Source organism: Chanodichthys erythropterus, chromosome 17 (genome assembly GCF_024489055.1).
Source record: "Chanodichthys erythropterus isolate Z2021 chromosome 17, ASM2448905v1, whole genome shotgun sequence".
NCBI classification, from domain to species: Eukaryota; Metazoa; Chordata; class Actinopteri; order Cypriniformes; family Xenocyprididae; genus Chanodichthys; species Chanodichthys erythropterus.
In genome coordinates this window covers 30,951,079-30,971,345 of record NC_090237.1, presented here as the reverse complement: position 1 = coordinate 30,971,345, position 20,267 = coordinate 30,951,079, and the positions used below count along the sequence as shown (strand labels likewise).

General features: G+C 36.8%; 1 protein-coding gene across 1 annotated transcript in view; it reads right to left on the bottom strand.

Moving 5' to 3' along the window:
* ngef (neuronal guanine nucleotide exchange factor) overlaps positions 1-12,858 on the bottom strand; it is a 38,712-nt gene extending 25,854 nt beyond the window's left edge. Inside the window, exon 1 of the mRNA XM_067365323.1 lies at positions 12,373-12,858. Coding sequence (XP_067221424.1) covers positions 12,373-12,583 — 211 coding nt within the window. The 5' untranslated portion in view covers positions 12,584-12,858. The remainder of the gene's footprint in view (positions 1-12,372) is intronic.
* Between the last annotated feature and the right edge of the window lie 7,409 nt (positions 12,859-20,267).

The window sequence follows — 20,267 nt, the reverse complement described above, 5'->3', positions numbered from 1 at the left end:
CATAACGGGACACTAAAGTTATTTTATGATTGCACTGTACATTGGTTAATAATTTGCTTTAAACCCAGTTTCCAATTGTGTCACCAGATCTGGAGCAGGAATCAACAGTGAATGGGGTTGTTTTCCCAGCAGGCATTGCAATTTGAGTGAAACCTGTAATGATACATGCCGAGTTCAAAAAGTGTGTGTGCTATTTATTGTTTGAACAGCAAAACATATGGTAGACTGACTACCTATGGTTCATGCTATTGCTAGACCAAGAAGTCTAGACTGTTTTGAAAATATAGCTCTGTTATGTAACATTCAATACTTTAGATGTGATACATTACTGCCCTATTATATAATACATAATCATATTTTATATATTATACATTACCAGTCAAAAGTTGTTATTATGACTGTTTTCCACATTTTAGAATACTAGAGTTTTTAAAATTCTGAAACTATACAAATTGTAAATTTATGGATTTCTCTGATCAGGTTAGGAGTGCCTGGTAGACGCTCCTTAGGAGGGGAGGTATGTCACAGTTACCAGCTAGAGTTCCCATGATAACCACCATCACCAAAACCTATTAAACTGGATCTATAATGCCCCATTTACAAGATGTAATAGAAGTCTCTGGTGTCTCCAGAATATGTCTGTGAAGTTTCAACTCGAAATACCCCACAAATCATTTATTATAGCTTGTCAAATTTGCCCCTATTTGGGTATGAGTAAAAACATGCTGTTTTTGTGTGTGCCCCTTTAAATGCAAATGAGCTGCTGCTCCCGGCCCCCTTTCCAGCAGAGGGCGGAGCTTTAACAGCTCGAGCTTCGGTTGCTCAACAACAACAAAGCTAGAGAATCTCACGGTGTTCAGCCTTACATTGTTCAAACCGGAGTCGGACACTGATGGAGAGACTCGGTGAGAAGTTACAACTTATAGAATGCTTCTGGACATTTCTGAACGGTTAGTGGATAAATTTATGTAGTTTCTGTGGGGTTTAGTGTTGTCAAAAGTACCTAGTCGGTACTGAAATTTCAAAAACGTGACGCTTTGAGTGCTGTTGAGTGGATTCGTAAACATCTCTGATTGGCCGTTGTTTTCACGGCTCATCGGGTATGTCTGTGATAGGCTTCAATGATCAACGCTGTAAAAACGTTGTAAATAGTCATAAGTTAATCTCTTCACTAAGCGCTTACACAGATACACACGGGAGCGTTTGAAAGCAGGCGTCTATCGCGGATCGGTCTACTACAAGACGCCTGCTTTCAATCGCTTGCGCTCCCACTTTCAAAACGCTTTCAAATTCAAACACTTCGGTGTGCTTTCAAATACTCCCACGTGTTAATCCTTGTAGCCAATCACAGGCATATCCAATGAGCGCGTCAACACAATAGCCAGTCAGAGATGTTCATGAAAAAGCGCCACGTTTTTAAAATTTCAGTACCGATAGGTATCGAAGTCGGTACTTCTGACAACACTAGTGGAGTTGATTCAACTCATCGACTAGCATGTGCTGTCATCTTTTGTGCAAAAGGCAACTCAGTTTGGAAACCCATACATTCATTTCTGCTGCATCTGTTACACTTTTGCGGGAACCAATCACAGACTGGCTTATCCACATGCTCGCTATTGGCGGGTACAGAGCTCTTTCTATGTCTCTGGGCGGGTATAACACGAAGAAGTCTCTCGCACGACCGTCAATCCAATTCCTTTTAACCTCTCAACGATGCTAAATTACTTCTTTAGTTTAGCAAACAAATCGTTCGACTGGGTGTAAATACCGATCACTTTCATGTTTTTTTGGACAGCCTGCAAAAATCGCTCGATGCCATTGCTGCTTCTGCAAACCGCTGATCAATGCTACAAACCAATACAAACTAAGCCTGTCTGGAGTTTCCACATCGCTCTGCAAAAGTACGTCACCTGGATCAATGATCTGATTGGTTGAAGGACTATCCAATTGCATGAATAATGCTCATTGATCACGCCTCTTGTGCAGTAGGAACTACATAGCAGACATCCCAGACCAATGTTCAGTTTTAAATTGAGCTTGGTCTGGTGATAGCCAGACAAGGTCAAGAGGCAAACAGAGGCAAAATGATGAGCAATCATGACAGCGAGCATCAGACCAACTGCAAAAATGAGTAAAAGGCATTCAAAGATGATTTTATGCAAAATGGTTGAAACCTATAAATACAATTAGGGATGTCCAGATCCGATCACGTGATCGGAAATCGGGCCCGATCATGTGGTTTCAGACTCGATCGGAATCGGACATTACCTCCCGATCAGGACTCGAATATATTAGGGGTGCAACGGTTCTCGGTAAAAAAATCAAACCATACGTTTCACTTACGGACGGCACTTGCACTGCGGTCCATCTCGAATGACGACGCATCTATTGGTTAATATGGTTTGTTTAAAATAGCAACGTGGAAAACAGACAGAGTTCAGATAATGTATGTTTCAGTCGATAGATGCACAAAACGTTACAACAACGATAATCAGAAAGCGTGGACAAAACAGTCACTCTTTGTAAACTGTTAACTGCGAGTGCCGTCTGCTGTAATGTCCAGTCATTTACTCCTTCATCACCCGGGTGTTGATACAGGTGAGACCTGGACAGCACACGTTGCTATCTGTGTTTAAACTAACTCATTTAAGCCTTGCTGATTTAAACCTTCAAGAACAAGACGTGAAAGAGAACTCGCGCGCGCTGTGAGAAGATTTATGTGCGCTCATCCGAAGCGCGCACACGCTTATTCCAGTCAGCACGCAAATACTGAGTTCTCTTTCAAGTCTTGCGCTTCGGCGGCCACATTCATACAAAAATTATGTCAACATGCCCGTCCTAGCAAATATCCTAGCAAACATAGTTGGTTATGTCTTAAGTGAACGTATATTAGTCGAGAAAGACAGCGCATGTGTAACAGTATATGAACTGGATCGTGCATGTCTTAAAGGGAAAACAACTATTCCTGCTGCCTGTTTTTAATGTTAAATCAAACAACAAATAACAAAGAAATCACTCACTGCTCTTGACTGAATAGTTTTTGTAACTTAAATAATGATTAATCTTTATTTATTTTATACAGTAAAGATAATATGCAGTGATATTTTATATTTGATTACTATTTGAAAACTGTTAGATACCTGAAAAATCTGAAAAGCACTGTTCCTGGATCTGTTTTTTCGCTCTTCTTTATTCTTTTTTATGTAGGCTATTAAGTATCGGATCGGGACTCGGTATCGGCAGATACTCAAAATCAAATGACTCGGACTCGAGGGCAAAAAAACGTGATCGGGACATCCCTAAATACAATCACTTACAATGTGACATAATTGCTTATTACTTTTGACAAATAGGTGGCACTGACACCAAATTAATTTATTGTGGTCAATGTTGGGTGGCAATGCAACAATGGCACCAAGTTTGGTCTCTATATGCCAAAGTCTTAAAGAGATACAGCCTTAGATGCAGTTTGCAATCATGCCATCAAATTTGTTGATGAGGTAAATGAGAACAACATGAAATCCATAACTTTTTGCCAGCATAATCAGAAGATTGGACCAATGGTCTAGGAGGATATATAGCCTCATGTACACTTTGGCTTGTTCTTCTGAGAATTATTTTGTGAGTTTTCGAGAAGATGATTTGGTTAAGTTTTCATGAAAATAGGACAGCCGGTCTAGGAGGAGTTCGAAAAAATTCAAAATTGCGGAAACATCGGTGGTGCTAGAGGGATTGAGTTACAGATTCCAAAATTGCTGTGGTTAATGTTCAGACTGTCCTCTAGTTGTGGGCCAAATTTCATAACCAAATTTCATTTTTACCATATAGTGCTATTGGTGAAGAAGAAGAAGAACAACAACTCTTTTTGTAAAAGAAACTCATGCATTGGGATAATTTATAATTGTCCAGCTATGCACAATGATATATTTATCAACTTTTAGTTCACCCAAAAATGAAAATAATGACAAAATTTCCATTTTTTGGGTGAACAATGCCTTTAAGCACAAACATTTAGGTAAAAGATTTCAAGATCATGAACATGCAAATTCAATCAATTGTCTACAATTCTTTTTTTATATTTATTAGTATAGTCAGATTGCATGTAGCATATAAAGCCTTCCGTGTGGACTTGACAAATAAATAAACACTAAAAATGTAGGTCTTTTAAATATTAACCTTTTTTAGAAAGACTTGTTTCCTGGTCCATGTATATAACGATAACAATGCTGCATAGACTTTGTACAGCGAGACTGGGGGATTACCGTACAGACTGTGTACATTGGACTTACAAAAACTTATGAGGCATTACAAAACAAACACATTCATTTTTAACATCAGCAAAGTAAATGCCTTGACAATCAAAGTCTCTTTCTCACGCACACACACCCTCTGACTCTTCATATTCACACCAAACAGTCATTCTCTAAAAAAGATGTGACAAATTCCAGAACAGCACATATTCGCACCAAAGTGTACACTCACAAACAGTTACAGACAACTGCAAAAATCAAACACTAGAGCAGAGCAGAGAGCATGAATTATCCCAAAAGATAGACACTGTATTCTGGGTTATCTTTTACTGTCAGTTTATCATCAGTTTATCAAGTCATCAATGTTTTGAGCTTGAAACGAACCTTGTGCCTCAAACAACACAAATATAGGTCTTTATTGACACACATAATAATTAGTGCACAGCTGAATTATTGTTTCCTTTAAAATTTCTACAGAGTTGCATCTGCAGGTTGCATCTAACTCCATGGGCCCTATCATACACCCTGTGCGATGCAATACCAGGCATAACACAAGTGTTTTTTGCTAGTTTCAGCCCAACTCAGTTTTCATTTTCACGTTGTTTAAAGGTCCCGTTCTTCGTGATCCCATGTTTCAAACTTTAGTTAGTGTGTAATGTTGTTGTTAGAGTATAAATAAAATCTGTAAAATTTTAAAGCTCAAAGTTCAATGCCAAGCGAGATATATTATTTAACAGAAGTTGCCTACATCGAACGGCCAGTTTGGACTACATCCTTCTACTTCCGTCTTTAATGACGTCACTAAAACAGTTTTTTGACTAACCTCCGCCCACAGGAATACACAAAAAAAGGGGGCGTGGTCTTGTTGCGCTCCCACGGAGAAGAGCAAGAGTTGCGTTTGTAGAGTGTGTTTGTCGCCATGTTGTCGAAACGGTGTTATTTTCATCCCGCAGTCCAATCACCTTTGTTTGGCCTTCCCAGGGACGCTGTACTTAGAGATCAATGGTTACAATTTATGTTTAACTCGGTTCCCGAAAATTATAATTGTGGTATCCTTACTGCAATAGTTAATGTTGGACTGCAGTGTACATAATGGCCACAAGAGGGGACTATGTTTATGTATTTGGCTGTTTTCCTTGTGAGGTACTCTTGAGTTTCTGTCGCTGCTTGTGGAGATTAAAGAGTTCAGTCTCTCGGGAATTATTGTCTTTTGTGTTCATTCGGCACAACACCACAATAATCCACATGTAAAACTATGTGCAGCACACGTTATGGTAAGAGGCGTGACCTTTCCGGGCAAGGAGCGCTAAGCTGCTGTCGAATCACAACACAGGAACCGCTGGCACAATCAGAACTCGTTACGTATTTCTGAAGGAGGGATTTCATAGAACAAGGAAGTCATCAGCCTGTTTTTATGACAGTGGAAACAGCGGTATACAGATAAGTAAATTATGTGAAAAATACTGTGTTTTTTTACACGCGTAACATGAACACATGTTATATTGCACACTATAAACACAATCAAAGCTTCAAAAAAAACCCACGAAAAACGGGACCTTTAAATAGCAAATGCATTTACGCCCATTTGTACGCCTATGGGTGTACTGTTCTGAAAACGAAGTGTGTTCAGGCGCATTGTTGGCGTGTTGCTATTTTGAGGCAACTGAAATAGACTGTGCCATTGACCAACTGAACCCTGGTCTAAGGTCAATGGTGCATATCCGTTTCATCGCTAGAGAAGCGTTCAGTTTTTCCACTTGCAAATTCTGGCATGTAAACAGCGAATCCGTCATGGCGCGAGGCGAGCGCATCTGGCTTTTAAAGGGAATGGGAGATGAGACTCTGATTGGTTTATTGCACGTTATGCATGTTACGAGACTAGGGACAACCCTTTTAGACCAAGCACTGGGAGCGCCGACCATTTTTCCCATCGTTAGCAAAAGTGGATTCGGACAAGCCCTAAGTGCACTTGAGCCGTGTGCTTTAGACCATGCACTTAGATCATTAAAATAGGGCCCGATTCTTATTCTATCTTCTACGGAAGCTTGTTTTTCCACAGAATAATGAAGGTAATTGTGATTTTCCCACAATTCTTTTTTTTTTTTTTTTTGTCTCAATTGCAAGTTTCTGACTTTATAACTCACAATTGAGACTTTTCTCAGAATTGTGTATGTGCATGCAGTCAGATCAGATGTCTAAAAACTCAGAATTCAGAGAAAAATGTGACTTTTGACAAATAAAGTCAGAAATCTGAGATATAAACTTGTAATTGCAAGAAATATGTATATAATTCCGGTAGCAAATGATCAAAATCATACCTCACAACTAGTGCAGTCCGATTCTTGAGTAAAATACTCTTACAAACCGGTTCTTTGTAGTGAAATCTAAAATATATTGTGCAAACACAAATGACTCTTATGAGCTGGTTCTTTTAATGAACAGAGGTGTAAAATACTTGAGTTAATGTAATTAGTTACTGTACTTAAGTATCTTAGTGGCTACTTTGTAGTTGTACTGGGTATCAAAGATATTGGCAACTTTAACCCTCTACCAGACTAACCTACACTTCACCCAAAAGGCCTGTAGGTGGTACAAAGACTTAAATTTAACCAACTATGATAACTTCGTTAGATGGTAAATCAATACAAAACATGGTTTTGGTGAGCGCTTTGTAATATGTATTCACATTAGATTTTAAAGCAACACAATTCGTTTGCAATAAGACAAACCAGATTCAAATTGCCCGGCAAATTCGTAAAGCAAAGAAAAATCATTTCTAGCTGATCAACATTATAAAAACTGGTAAAACCTTTAGGAACTTCAAAAGATAAAACAGCGAAATTCCTAATATTACTTCCAATATTTCCAAATTATGTTCAATTTTCATAGAGCGGGCCAATATCGTAACAATTATTTAAAATCAATCGAGAGAAGCAGGTATCTTTATCGTGATAAAATACGATTAATCGTGCAGCTCTAATTTAATTTAATTTGACTTGACATTTGATATTCAACAGTATCCTTGACATTTATTCAACAGTGCTTTTGATCTGCCTGCACTGACACTATTCTTTAAAAGGAAAAAGTATACCAGTTATCAATGTAAAGCTGCTTTGACACAATCTGCATTGTAAAAAGCGCTATATAAATAAAGGTGACTTGACTACATTTTTGAGCAAGTAAATGTACTTTTTGATGAGTAATGCAATTACAAATTACATTTTTCATGGCAGCTAACTTTTTCTGCAGCAGTTTGTTTCTGATATAAAGAAGCGATATCGCCATCTAAGGGCATTGAAGGTACTATATCTTATGCATTTTGCCTTTACTCACCCAAAACTTGTCAACAAGGATACTTTACGTGAATGTGAGTGCATTAGCAGGTAGTTGCTGAATCGCAGATGTTTTATTTATTAGATGAGGAAACGACTGCAGCTGGTGATGAGGCTCAAACTAGCACATACAGTAGATTTTGACTTTTATGTTAATTTGACTTAACATTGTTTTATTTATCCGCTATATTGACAAGACCGTTTTGACGGATATTGGTTTACTTATGGCCTTTTTGTGCACGAGCTTAACTGAGACTTGAGAGTTTGTAGACGTTTAAAAGGTTGTTGTGTCGACCTTGATTTATTGCAACATTGAGGTGTTCGGTTTTATTTTGATTTTAGAAAGTAAACATAATTTCTCATCTTACAAATCAATTGTTTTTTATTTTCACATTTCAGTGCATCTTTGAGCCCACATTCAGCATGAGTAAAATACTTAAGTACTGTTAAAATCAGATACTTTAAGACTTTTACTCAAGTCGTATTGGAATTGGTTACTTGTAACTTGTAGTGGAGTCATTTTCAATGTAAGGTATCAGTACTTTTACTCAAGTATGGTTTTCAGGTACTCTTTACACCTCTGTTAATGAATCATTTAATAAAAGGTGTGTTCGACTTAAAGCAGCACATTAAAGGAGCACAGATGGCTCCATATGCTTTTAAACCAATCAGTCTGCGCAGCGCCACTTCAAGTCAAACACACCAAAAGACTCACTGATTTGACGAATCCTTCACTGAATGAACACTGAGAGGCCGGTTACTGAATCTGACTCACTTAACGAGCTGCATATTATTATTATTATTTTCAGTGATGTGCTTGCAAGCTTTTCATCTAAAAAAAACGCAGAATACAAAAAGTACTGTCCTTTTTATCTATGAACAGGTTCAAATTGAAAATCCACCATTTCATTGTGAAGAATTTAGCACTCACATTTTCTTCAGAAAATGTAAAAATCTAGTTTTATGTTCAGCAGAGTCACATAAAGGTATTTCAATGACAAAAGAAATTAGGTGTGCTTGGCTTTAAGCAAATATGCAAAGACAGAATTCATTTGTTCAGCCACTTAAAACAGCTTTCTCTGGAAAAACAGGTGAGGCACTATGCATAATGCAATCATTAACCATGTCACATAAAATGCAAAAGATGCCGTTGTGCACACTGTCAGCATGTAACAATTGCTTTCCTTGTGCCTGGGACTTCACACAGTGTTGGCTTTAATGTGTTAATAAATGATAAAAGAACCTGTTGTTATGGAGGTCTGTACACCAAGGACATTTTCTGAAGACTACTGAAATATCTAAAATTATGTTTTGTTGATTAGCTTTAGCAGTTAGATTTTGTAACAACAACAATGATAAAATGCCCATCAAAGGCTATTCAAAGGTAGCCATAATTCAGATTTTAGAGGGTGAAAATGACTCGTATTTTTATGTTTGCTGCAGGAACTTCTAATACACTCTAAAAAATGCTGGGTTAAAAACAACCCAAGTTGGGTTGAAAATGGACAAACCCAGCGGTTGGGTTAAATGTTTGCCCAACCTGCTGGGTAGTTTTATTTAAAGGTACAATTTGTGATATTTTTTTCCACTAGAGGTCGCTAGAAGCCTATTCAAAACAAAGGCGTAGTTTAATGACGGCGAGTTTTAGAGCAGAATCTTGGGACATGTGGTCTCCATCTCAACGGACGGTGCAAAAAAATAGGGATTGGAGTCTGGAAGAACTCATGTTTGTGGATGCGATTATTAACGTTACTGTAGTATGAAGCAGAGCAGGACCGAGTGTTGCGGGAGCTGAACGAGGAGCTGGAGCGATTGATCAACACACGCCTCACGAGCAGCGGGACTTTTATTATGACACAGTCGCCGGCGCCGCTTCCGCTTTTCCGGTCATGAGTTTACGGGAGCTGTCCTTGTCGACAGAACCAGCGGCAGGTGGTAAACAGTAATTATATTCCATAAATAAGTAACACAATCCACCATAAAACGTGCAAGAAGTAAATAAGGAATTGCTTGAAGCAAGCTAGTGGTTTGTGGACGCTAGACTCTACTTCCGCATTTGTCCACGGCACTGTTGTCATGTGGTTTCTACGTCAGTAAAGGCGGTAACAAAGGGAACTGACGTCATTGACAGGCGACTGCACTGCCCCGTGTCACTGTTTAGAATGGGAATTTTCTCATGATTTACAAGTAGTTGAAAACATTAGAGATATTGTTAGTAATCAGCTGGACAAAATATATAACACTAGCCTAGTGGTTTTGGGATATTTTACTGCAAAAATTTTACATATTGTACCTTTAAACCAACTATTATTTAAAAATTGCTATATGGCTAGCTTAAAATGAACCCAAAATAGTTGGGAAATTAAAAACCAGATGAAATTAGAGACAACAATAATAGACTAAAGGTGAATGTTTATTAATAAGTTTTAATATTTTATTAATATAAATTTAATAGTTTAATAGGTTATTAATATAAATGTATTAATAAGCAATTTAATAAATGTTTATTGTTTAATAATTATTCATTATTCATTGAACATTAATAAATGTTCATTTCCAGCATACTTTGGGTTAATTTTAATTAAGCAATACAGTAATTTTTAAACAATAGTTGAGTTAAATAAAACTACCCAGCAGGTTGGGCAAACATTTAACTCTACCGCTGGGTTAAAAACAACCCAAGTTGGGTTTGTCCATTTTCAACCCAACTTGGGTTGTTTTTAACCCAGCATTTTTTAGAGTGTACAGACTTAATTCAGAGCAACGCCATAACAGGTATGAAAGCGAGGCTGTGAGGGACAGACTTACCGTTTTCAATGGTATTAGCTGTAAAAAGCTGTATAAAGCTCCTAAATCACTTATACTTTTCCACACCTCATGTTCTCTGGGGTTTTTGTCAACTGAAATTTCTTGGAAAGATATTTTTGCAGTGTTTCATGAGTAGAACAACAAAGATGGCGCTGTTGAGAATAAGGTCTATTGACGTGGAGGTAGCATCACAAAAAAGCAAAGGTCTTAGCAATACCTAATACACAGATATATCTGTCATCCATTATTTGTTTCGCAACCAAACGCAACTGATAATAAGATGGCTGCCGAGATAAAGTGAACAATATACAGATATTCATGTGATCTTAATATGGCTGCCACCATAAAGTGGGACCGTTTTTATAACAGCTTTTTATGATCTCACATGATTGTACTTTATCCCAAAGACATGGCCAAAATTACAATTAATTGCACTTTCTTTATTTGTGTGCAATAATCCAACCATGCACAGTGATAAAATCTAAAAGTCAAGAGCCATTAGGCAGACTATGTCTGATTCATTGTGACATGTGCTGGTGTGCTGATGAAAGGGATTTCAGTTTCATTGTTTATGGGTTTACGTCGGACTGCCATGACAATAATACAGCACGTCTGCTTTCAACATCATAGTGTCATCTTCAATCCTAACATGTACAAAGCTCAAACTCAACAACAGAATCACAAATAAGGAAATCATGACGTGATTTTCTCATTTAAATTTTTCAGAATGGTCGATTTGGTCTCAGTAATGCGAATAAATGCGTCATTAATAAAGATGCTCATGTGCTCATAAAAACACGCACACATGTCATTCTTAGAACAATTAAAAACAAACAGTGAACAATTAAACCTGTTTCTCGAGTTTCGACTGCTTTTAATTTACCGCAGGGCAAAATCACGTACTTTCAGTCTCTCTCTCTCTCAGAAAATCTCTAGGACTACTACTGGTTTGCCAAGTCATAATTGTGTATAGGCCATTAAAATACACTAAGGCCTGGTTTCACAGACAGGGCTTAACCTAAGCCAGGATTAGGTCTAGTTCAATTAGAGCATTAAAGTAGCTTTTATAAATGTTCACTAGAAAAAAAACATTACTGGTGTGCATCTTGAGACAAAACAACACCACTGACATACTGTATAGGACTAGCCCAAGCTGAAACCGGGGGTAAATAAAGAATATTGTTTTTTTTTAACTCTAGAACTAAGACTTGTTTGACAGTCAAATCTATCACTGCTGTCACTCATTAGAAGCATCAAAATGAAAAAGAATCCATCTAAGAAATGTCAAAATTATCAAGTATGCATCAGCCTCTTAAAACAGGATTTTAGTTTTGTTAGTGTAAAACTGCTGTAGAGATTTCATCCATGGTTTTATCTTCACTCTTAAAAATAAACATTCCAAAAGGGCAGTACAAAACATACAATCTTTTTGGGTTCCTAAAGAACCTTTTATTGAACAGTTCTTATACCTTTCGATTATAAAGAACCTTTTGCATAATGGAAAGATTCCATGGATGTTAAATGATCTTTATGAATTCATAAATGCTAATAAAGAAGAGCCTTCATTTTTGAGAGTGTTGCACAGTAAAGGTCACACAATAAAACGTAGAGGGTTAAATCAGTTGAGCTAGACTCCACAAACCGTAGCAAACTGTTTTACAACATACTGGGAACAATAGTGCACTCTGTTTAGACCTACTACATTTGCTAGGTAACAATAATACAGCAAACATATCGGTTTCAGTAGCATAGATTGTGTTTCATGTCCAGTTATTAGTCAAACAATGTGCAAAGCTTTGCCACTGATTTTAAAATGAGAGCTGAGCTGTTACTCCTTTAGCACACATTAACAATATACACATACACTAACTATATATATATATATATATATATATATATATATATATATATATATATATATATATATATATATATATATATATATATTGTTTATATATATTTTAAAATCAAATAATCCTCACTTTCTTGCTGTTCTGAAGATGAAGACAGCTTTTTCTTTCTCATTGAGCGATAAAAGCGTGAATTCCTGCGAATTGGAGGTCCACTTGACAACTTCTCTTCATCATCATCGTCATCCTCGCTGAGCAGATGGGGCACTGGCGTCTGAATTTTGGTCTGGACCACTTGAGGTTTATGTCCCCATTTCATTCGGAACAGGGCTGTCATCGCCATCAGCTATCAGTAACAAGATCCAGCCGTTCATGGAACAATCCCCATCTGAAACGCACAGCAGGAATTCCCATCCAGACTGAATCCAAAAGTTTGGGTTCCCAAACACACAATCCCACAGTCACAAAGTTATGCACCCTTTCTAGACAATCAACTCTCTCATTCTTCTTCTTTCGCCTCTTTCTTTTCCCTCTGCCTGTGGGGCAGGCGTGTTGTTGGTGACTTCGGAAGTTATAAAGTCTGTGTTTCTCTCTCTCTGGATCCTCTCCTGTCTCGCAAACCTGTCCTCTGGCCCTCGGTGTCAAAGTTCTCCCCCCTCCCTCTCATTCATTCTTGTCGGCCCAGCCTCCCTGTCGCTCTCTCCCGCCCTCTTTTTCTTTCCTCTCTCACTTGCATTGCCCTTTTCTCCCCTGAGCACATAACTTCTTGCCCCACGTGTGTATAAAACAGGTAAAGTGAGTCAGCAGATCAGTATTTTTACAGTAGATCTTGTATTTTTAGTTGTCACCTAATGTTAATATGAACATAGACACCTCACCCATGATGTCTCATCAAATGACACACGCAAACAACATGACTGTGACTTCTGTCACACTTCAAAAGAACCTGTGTGAATCAGTGATTTGTGTTGTGTATGTGCAGAATCAAACCTTTTGTCTTCATTTTCAGTAAAAAAATAAAATAAAATGAAGCATTCATAAGATGAACTTAGAAGCTATTTATTTATTTATTTTTTAAGAATCACTTGATTTTATCATGATTTATTTGAAAACATTTTGATGTTTATTTTACTTTGGAAAATATTTTTTTATATACTGAGGTTTATACTTAAACAATAATTTAAAAAAATTGTCAGTGGGGTAAGAAACTATTTTACACAAGACAAAAATACTGATTAAAAATTATATTTTGTGAATACTAAAATAGTCAGAATTCTTCAGTGTTATTTTACAACTTAAAATTATACTTATTATTATACTTAAAATATTAACTTTAAGTTGTATAATTTTATAAGTATAATCAGATTGGCAGTACAAGTAATTTCAACTTAAATTTTACTAAAATGACTTTAAAAAATTTAGTTGAAGCTTGTATAATTTAAGAAAGTTGAAATTGCTTAAATTACAATGAATTATTGTTGCAATGACTTATTGATCATTTATTACATTGAATATGTTATATAATACAGTGTATATAGTATGATGTATATCATTTATTACAGTATTTATTGATATTTTGAATGTGCTTTTTGTCATTTTTTAGTGTTTTAAATATTTTTAAAATAACTGTTAGATTTCATTTATTTTTCAGTTTCAGTTTGAGTTTTAGTAATTTTAGAACTTAAACTTTTAAGCTTTTTTAAAAATCTTTTTACTTTTTATTTCAGTTAGCTGCAAAAGCAACATTTCTAATTTTCATTAACGTTTTTCATCTAATATTCATATTATGATTTTATTTCAGCTTTATTTCAATAAATGGTTTTATTAGTTTTAGTTTTAGTAGTTAAAGGGTTAGTTCACCCAAAAATGAAAATTCTGTCATTTATTACTCACCCTCATGTCGCTCCACACACGTAAGACCTTCATTAATCTTCAGAACACAAATTAAGATATTTTTGATGAAATCCGATGGCTCAATGAGGCCTCCATTGACAGCAAGATAGCAAGAAGTAAGACTTTCAATGCCCAAGCTACTAAAAACAACAAAACAATTTAAAACAGTTCATGTGACTACAGTGGTTCAACCTTAATGTTATGAAAAGACAAGACTTTTTGTGTGCCAAAAAAAAAAAAACACAATAATGACTTTATTCAACAATATCTATATACCCTGCTTCATGAAGCTTCGAAGCTTTACGAATCTTTTGTTTCGAATCAGTGGTTCGGACGTGTATCAACTAGTGAACTATTGAAATTTCAAAACACTTATGACGTAACGAAGCCTCGTTTACTGAATCATATGACTTCGGCACTCCGAACCACTGATTCGAAACAAAAGATTTGTAAAACATCAAAGCTTCATGAAGCAGTGTTTTGAAATCGCCCATCACTAGATATTGTTGAATAAAGTCATTATTCATTTATATATTTTTGTCGCACAAAAAGTATTCTCATCGCTTCATAATATTAAGGTTGAACCACTGTAGTCACGAGAACTGTTTTAAATATGTCTTTAGTAGCTTTCTGGCCATCTGAAAGTGTTCATTATCTTGCTGTCAATGGAGACCTCACTGAGCCATCGGATTTCATCAAAAATATCTTAATTTGTGTTCCGAAGATGAATAAAGGTCTTACGGGTGTGGAACGACATGAGGGTGAGTAATTAATGACAGAATTTTCATTTTTGGGTAAACTAACCCTTTAACAATAACAACACATACTAACTAACTCTGTAGTCAACATTCTTTGTAACACCCTGTTCTCTACAGTCAGCTGACTACTCAGGGTTAAAAAGTTCTCTCTCCCCTGCTTGGCCAAAAGCACTCTGTCTAATCCCATTGTGATCCTGCTGATTAACACACATTGACACGTATACAAAAGCTTGAACACACACACACAGAGAATATGGGCTGTGCATGTAACCAGAAACACTGACAGAAATGCAATCCTAAAACTTCCATTAATGCGCAAAATTTAGACTCATGCACATGAATAACACGCAGCAAGAACAGACGTCAATTAGGCAGGCCTGTGTCAGGCAAGCACTTAACAAAGAAAAGAGAAACGCCTCTTACTATTAGCTAGTCAAGACAAAGATCAGTATTATATTACAAGGAGAAAGAGCATGCATACCTGAGAGAGAAATAAGGATCATGGGACTTCTATGTGTCTATATCTAACCGTACTGCGGGGGCTAAAATTGCTGAATAATGTAAGTCAAATAAATCTCACAAAACCAAATTTTGTTAATAAAGTTAAAATTTAAAGATAAATTCTAAAAAACTTTTTCTCTTGACAGTAAGATTTGGGTTTGCATTTTGCCATTTTAGATGTATTTTAGTTCTTTTTGTCCTTGTGTAGAAAGCTAGGTGAATTTGTGTTAGTCAGAGTATTCAGAGGTAGGGGGTGTATAAACAAAGCCTTCTGTCAGTATTGAGTTTTTGGGATGGAATGTGGATTCTCTGAATCCTCGGAATCCTGTGGTTATGTAACGCCAGTGGAAAGAGCGCTGCGTCAATGTGACTCCTCTCTCTTATAAACTTCACCTGTGAAGAACAGGTGTGCCGCACTTCTATAGATGAAACACTGCCCAGCCTTGTCTAAATGATCATCAGCAGAGCGATCAAAGTCCATGTGGCGTGTCGATAAGATAACAAATATTGTTTATGCTGTTGCTTTGGTCCTTCGTTTAATACTTGCTAATATATTTTATGATAGTTTTTAACTATTTAATTATTTTAATTATCCCAATAGAGAATGTGAAGCATTGCATGCTGGGACGGCGCCTCCATCTTAAGAGGAACTCGCCCATCACTAGATATTGTTGAATAAATATATTATTTTGTTGGCGCACAAAAAGTATTCGTTGCTTCATAACATTAAGGTTGAACCACTGTAGTCACATGAACTGTTTTAAATATGTCTTTAGTGGCTTTCTGGGCACTGAAAGTGTTAATTATCTTGCTGTCAATGGAGGTCTCACTGAGCCATCGATTTTATCAAAAACATCTTAATTTGTGTTTCAAAGATGAATGAAGGTCTTAAGAGTTTGGAACAACATGAGGGTGAGTAATTAATGACAGAGTTTTCATTTTTGGGTGAACTAACCCTTTAAACTCACTTGCAGAAAGGCAGCGCGATTCTCCTAAAATGTCGTCCAAACACAGCGTGACGTCAGCTTCACATTCTCTATTCACATACTATAAATAGAATTCAAAATTGGAATTAGTGTGTCCTAAATCACAATATGTTGAAATTAGTATTCCAAAAATACCTGAATGGACTGCTTCTTCTGGTTAGAATCCGAAGTGCAGATAGGGCTGCAACAACTATTCGATAAAACCGATAATAATCAATAATGAAAATCATCTACGATTCTCATTATCGATTAGTTGGGTCTGACCGCCATGCACATTTCTGCGGGAAAGGTACGTAATCAAAACTGCCCAAAACATGAGAATTCTTTATTTCTTTATGACCGATTTCAAAACACTGCTTCAGGAAGCATCGGAGCATAAATGAATCAGTCAGTGTCGAATCTGCTGTTCGGAGCGCCAAAGTCACGTGATTTAAGCAGTTTGGCGGTTTGACCCGCGATTCGATTCATGATTCGACACAGTGATTCATTTATGCTCCGAATCTTCTTGAAGCAGTGTTTTGAAATCGGTCATCACTAAATAATTCGTTATTTGTGTTTTTTTGCCGCACCAAAATTATTCTCGGCTCTTTATAATATTAATATTGAACCACTGTACTCACATGAACTGATTTAAATATGTTTTTAGTACCTTTATGGATCTCGACAGAGGAAGTGACATTACTCCCTATGGAGGCCTCACGGAGCCATCGGATTTCAACTAAAATGTCTTAATTTAAGTTCCAAAGATTAACGAAGGTCTTATGGGTGTGAAACGACATGAGGGTAAGTAATAAATGACAGAATTTTCATTTTTGGGTGAACTGAACTAACCCTTTAAAGCTAATGCATTAGCGTGATGGCTTGCCCTAGTCAGGTGGTGCTTTGACAGATGCATGTGCATCCTCAGCACAAAACGTTCATTCTACGTCTATATCCTTATATGTAAATGTTACAAATTCACTCAAGCATTTACATTTTGCATGAAGGCTCATCCTTACAGTCTGTGTTAAACTTCAAACTTTACTGAATGAGTGCCGGCACACGCACCCGCGTCAGATGGAACCCGCGGGAGACAATTAATAGTATTTAGCGCAAAATATACTGTCAAGTTTTTTTGGATATTATGTGTGAATATTATTTAGAAACGATTTAGTTGTTTCAGTTTGTTATTTACCTAATAAATGGCAATACCACCTTTAAACAAGTTTTTGAAAGATTCCTAAAATATTTGTGTTCTTTCTTTATTATGACAGGTAGTCTATTAAATTAAGCACTGTATGTTTTCATAGCATTCAATTTTGCACATTTGTTTGAAGTACTTTGGGCAGGATGGGCAATAGTGTGCTATTTTTTTAATAAAATAAAAAAAAATAAAATAAAAGTTTTTATCTGAATAATCTATAAAATAATTGGCCAACTAATCGATTATCAAATTAATTGTTAGATGCAGATCCATGCATACTCTAATAACTGAAATGGCCCACAACCCATTTCATTGGACGAGGATTCACCGCTTCCCAATATGCGTTCTTGTACACTACATCATCATCAACCATCAAAGCCCGGTTCCAATACTCAAGAATGCAAGTACAGAGAACTCATGAAAGTACCTGGTTCTTGATATCGAGGATGCATCAAGTGCAGGCTTGAGAGAATCGAACCGTTAAAGATTACAGAAGTCATTGAGGGTGGACAACATACGGAAGCCTGTAAGCTTTTTCTCACTCAAGAGATTCCCCCCGAAAGCTTGCAAAATGCAAATAGCCCATGTGACGGATCATGAAAGCAAACATTTGTCGTTTGGTTTTGCATACTTTTAATAAAGTTGTAAATACCTGAAAAAACCTGTAGTACATTTTAATTGGTATATTTAAAAGAATCTTAAAGGGTTAGTTCACCTTCATTCATCTTCTGAACACAAATTAAGATATCTTTGTTGAAATCCGATGGCTCCGTGAGGCCTTCATAGCCAGCAATGACATTTCCTCTCTCAAGATCCATAAAGGTACTAAATACATATTTAAATCAATTCATGTGAGTACAGTGGTTCAATATTAATATTATAAAGCAATGCTTTAGAGCATTATGATTCTTCTGTGTCGAATCATGATTCGGATCGCTTGTCAAACCGCCAAACTGCTGAATTCACATGACTTTGGCGCTTCGAACCATAATAACGAACCATAATGCTCTGAAGCATCATGAAGCAGTGTTTTGAAATTAAATAAATTGTTTTTTGGGGGGTTTTTTTGCACACCAAAAATATTCTCGTCGCTTTATAAAATTAATATTGAACCACTGTACTCACATGAAATGATTTAAATATGTTTTTAGTACCTTTATGGATCTTGAGAGAGGAAATGTCATTGCTCCCTATGCAGGCCTCACGGAGCCATCGGATTTATCAAACAAAATTATGTTTAGATAAACAAAATTATCTTAGTTTGCATTTTGAAGATTAACGAAGGTCTTACAGGTGTGGAATGGCATGAGGGTGAGTAATAAATGACATTATTTTCATTTTTGGGTGAATTAACCCTTTAAAAGGGACCTATTATGCCTCTTTTTACAAGATGCAATATAAGTCTCGGGTGTCTGCAGAATGTGTCTGTGAAGTTTCAGCTCAAAATACCCCACAGGTCATTTATTGTACTGTACAGCTCGTGCCTCGGATACTATGCCAAAAACTAACAAAACATCTGTTTGGTTTTCATTATCAACTCTATCGCGGCTACACTAATGGGACATTCTTCATCATCATGAAAGTTAAAGGCAGGAACACACCAAGCCGATGGTCAGCCATCTGGCAGTTTTCTCAGTGTGTTCCGCACCGTCGGCTGAAGTTGGTCCTCGTCGGCTTTTTTTTGGCCGATTTGAAATGATGAATCGGCGTCGGAGCTCGTCGGGTCATCTGATCATTCTGATTGGCTGTTCAGCTACTGCCGCGTGCTGGTTCGGAAAGGCATTTCTTCTCACGCAGCCGCAAAACTGATGTGCTACTTGGCCACCAGCTGTCGAGCGTTGGTTTGGTGTGTCAGGCCAACTTTGGACACAGACGCTGTCGACGTGAGCCAACCCTGCAATCTGCTCTCATCGCCACTAGTTCCTCGGCGTCGGCTTGGTGTGTTCTGGTCAGAACGCCGATCCTGTATTTGCCGATGTTCGACAATGTTCGGAAGCTCTGCACTGCAATCACTGCGTCAACTGGGTAGGAGACTGACAGGGAAATTTACATACAGTTAATTTACATAAACTTCACATTTAGATCTTGGTTAAATGTTACATAGCAAAAAACACATGCTATTATAACTATCTGAGAGACTGTCATTACATACTTGCATATATGTAATCAAACAACATATGTGGTCTTAAATGTAATGTTTTGCAGCTCATCCTCAACCTAACCACAGGCTCTACTCTTCACCACAGTAACCCTACAAAACTAACATAACAGAACCCCCCTGAATCCCAACATAACACAACATTAAACATTAACTTATATCTCCATATGTTAATCTTGTGCAAAAACACACAAAATAACACTTAATTTCAACAGTTATTTATATGGTCTGACGCAAAGCATGCTGAGAATTACAAATCTGCTGCAGCTCAACTCAATCATATTAAATTCAGCTTACTACAATGAAATTTTGAGTTCATGCAACTTTTTCCTATTAAGTACAATGAACTTTCATTATTATTTGAGTGAAACAAACTCATTTAATTTAATTAATTTCACTGTTCGGTTTTACAGTGCAGTCGGTTGTGTCTTTGAATGTAAACAGCAAGTAAAGAAATCGCATGTGTATATTTTATGGATGGATTCATTATTTTTTACTTCAAAATGCGGCCACCCATTCACAACCATTATAAACCTAGGAGGACTAAG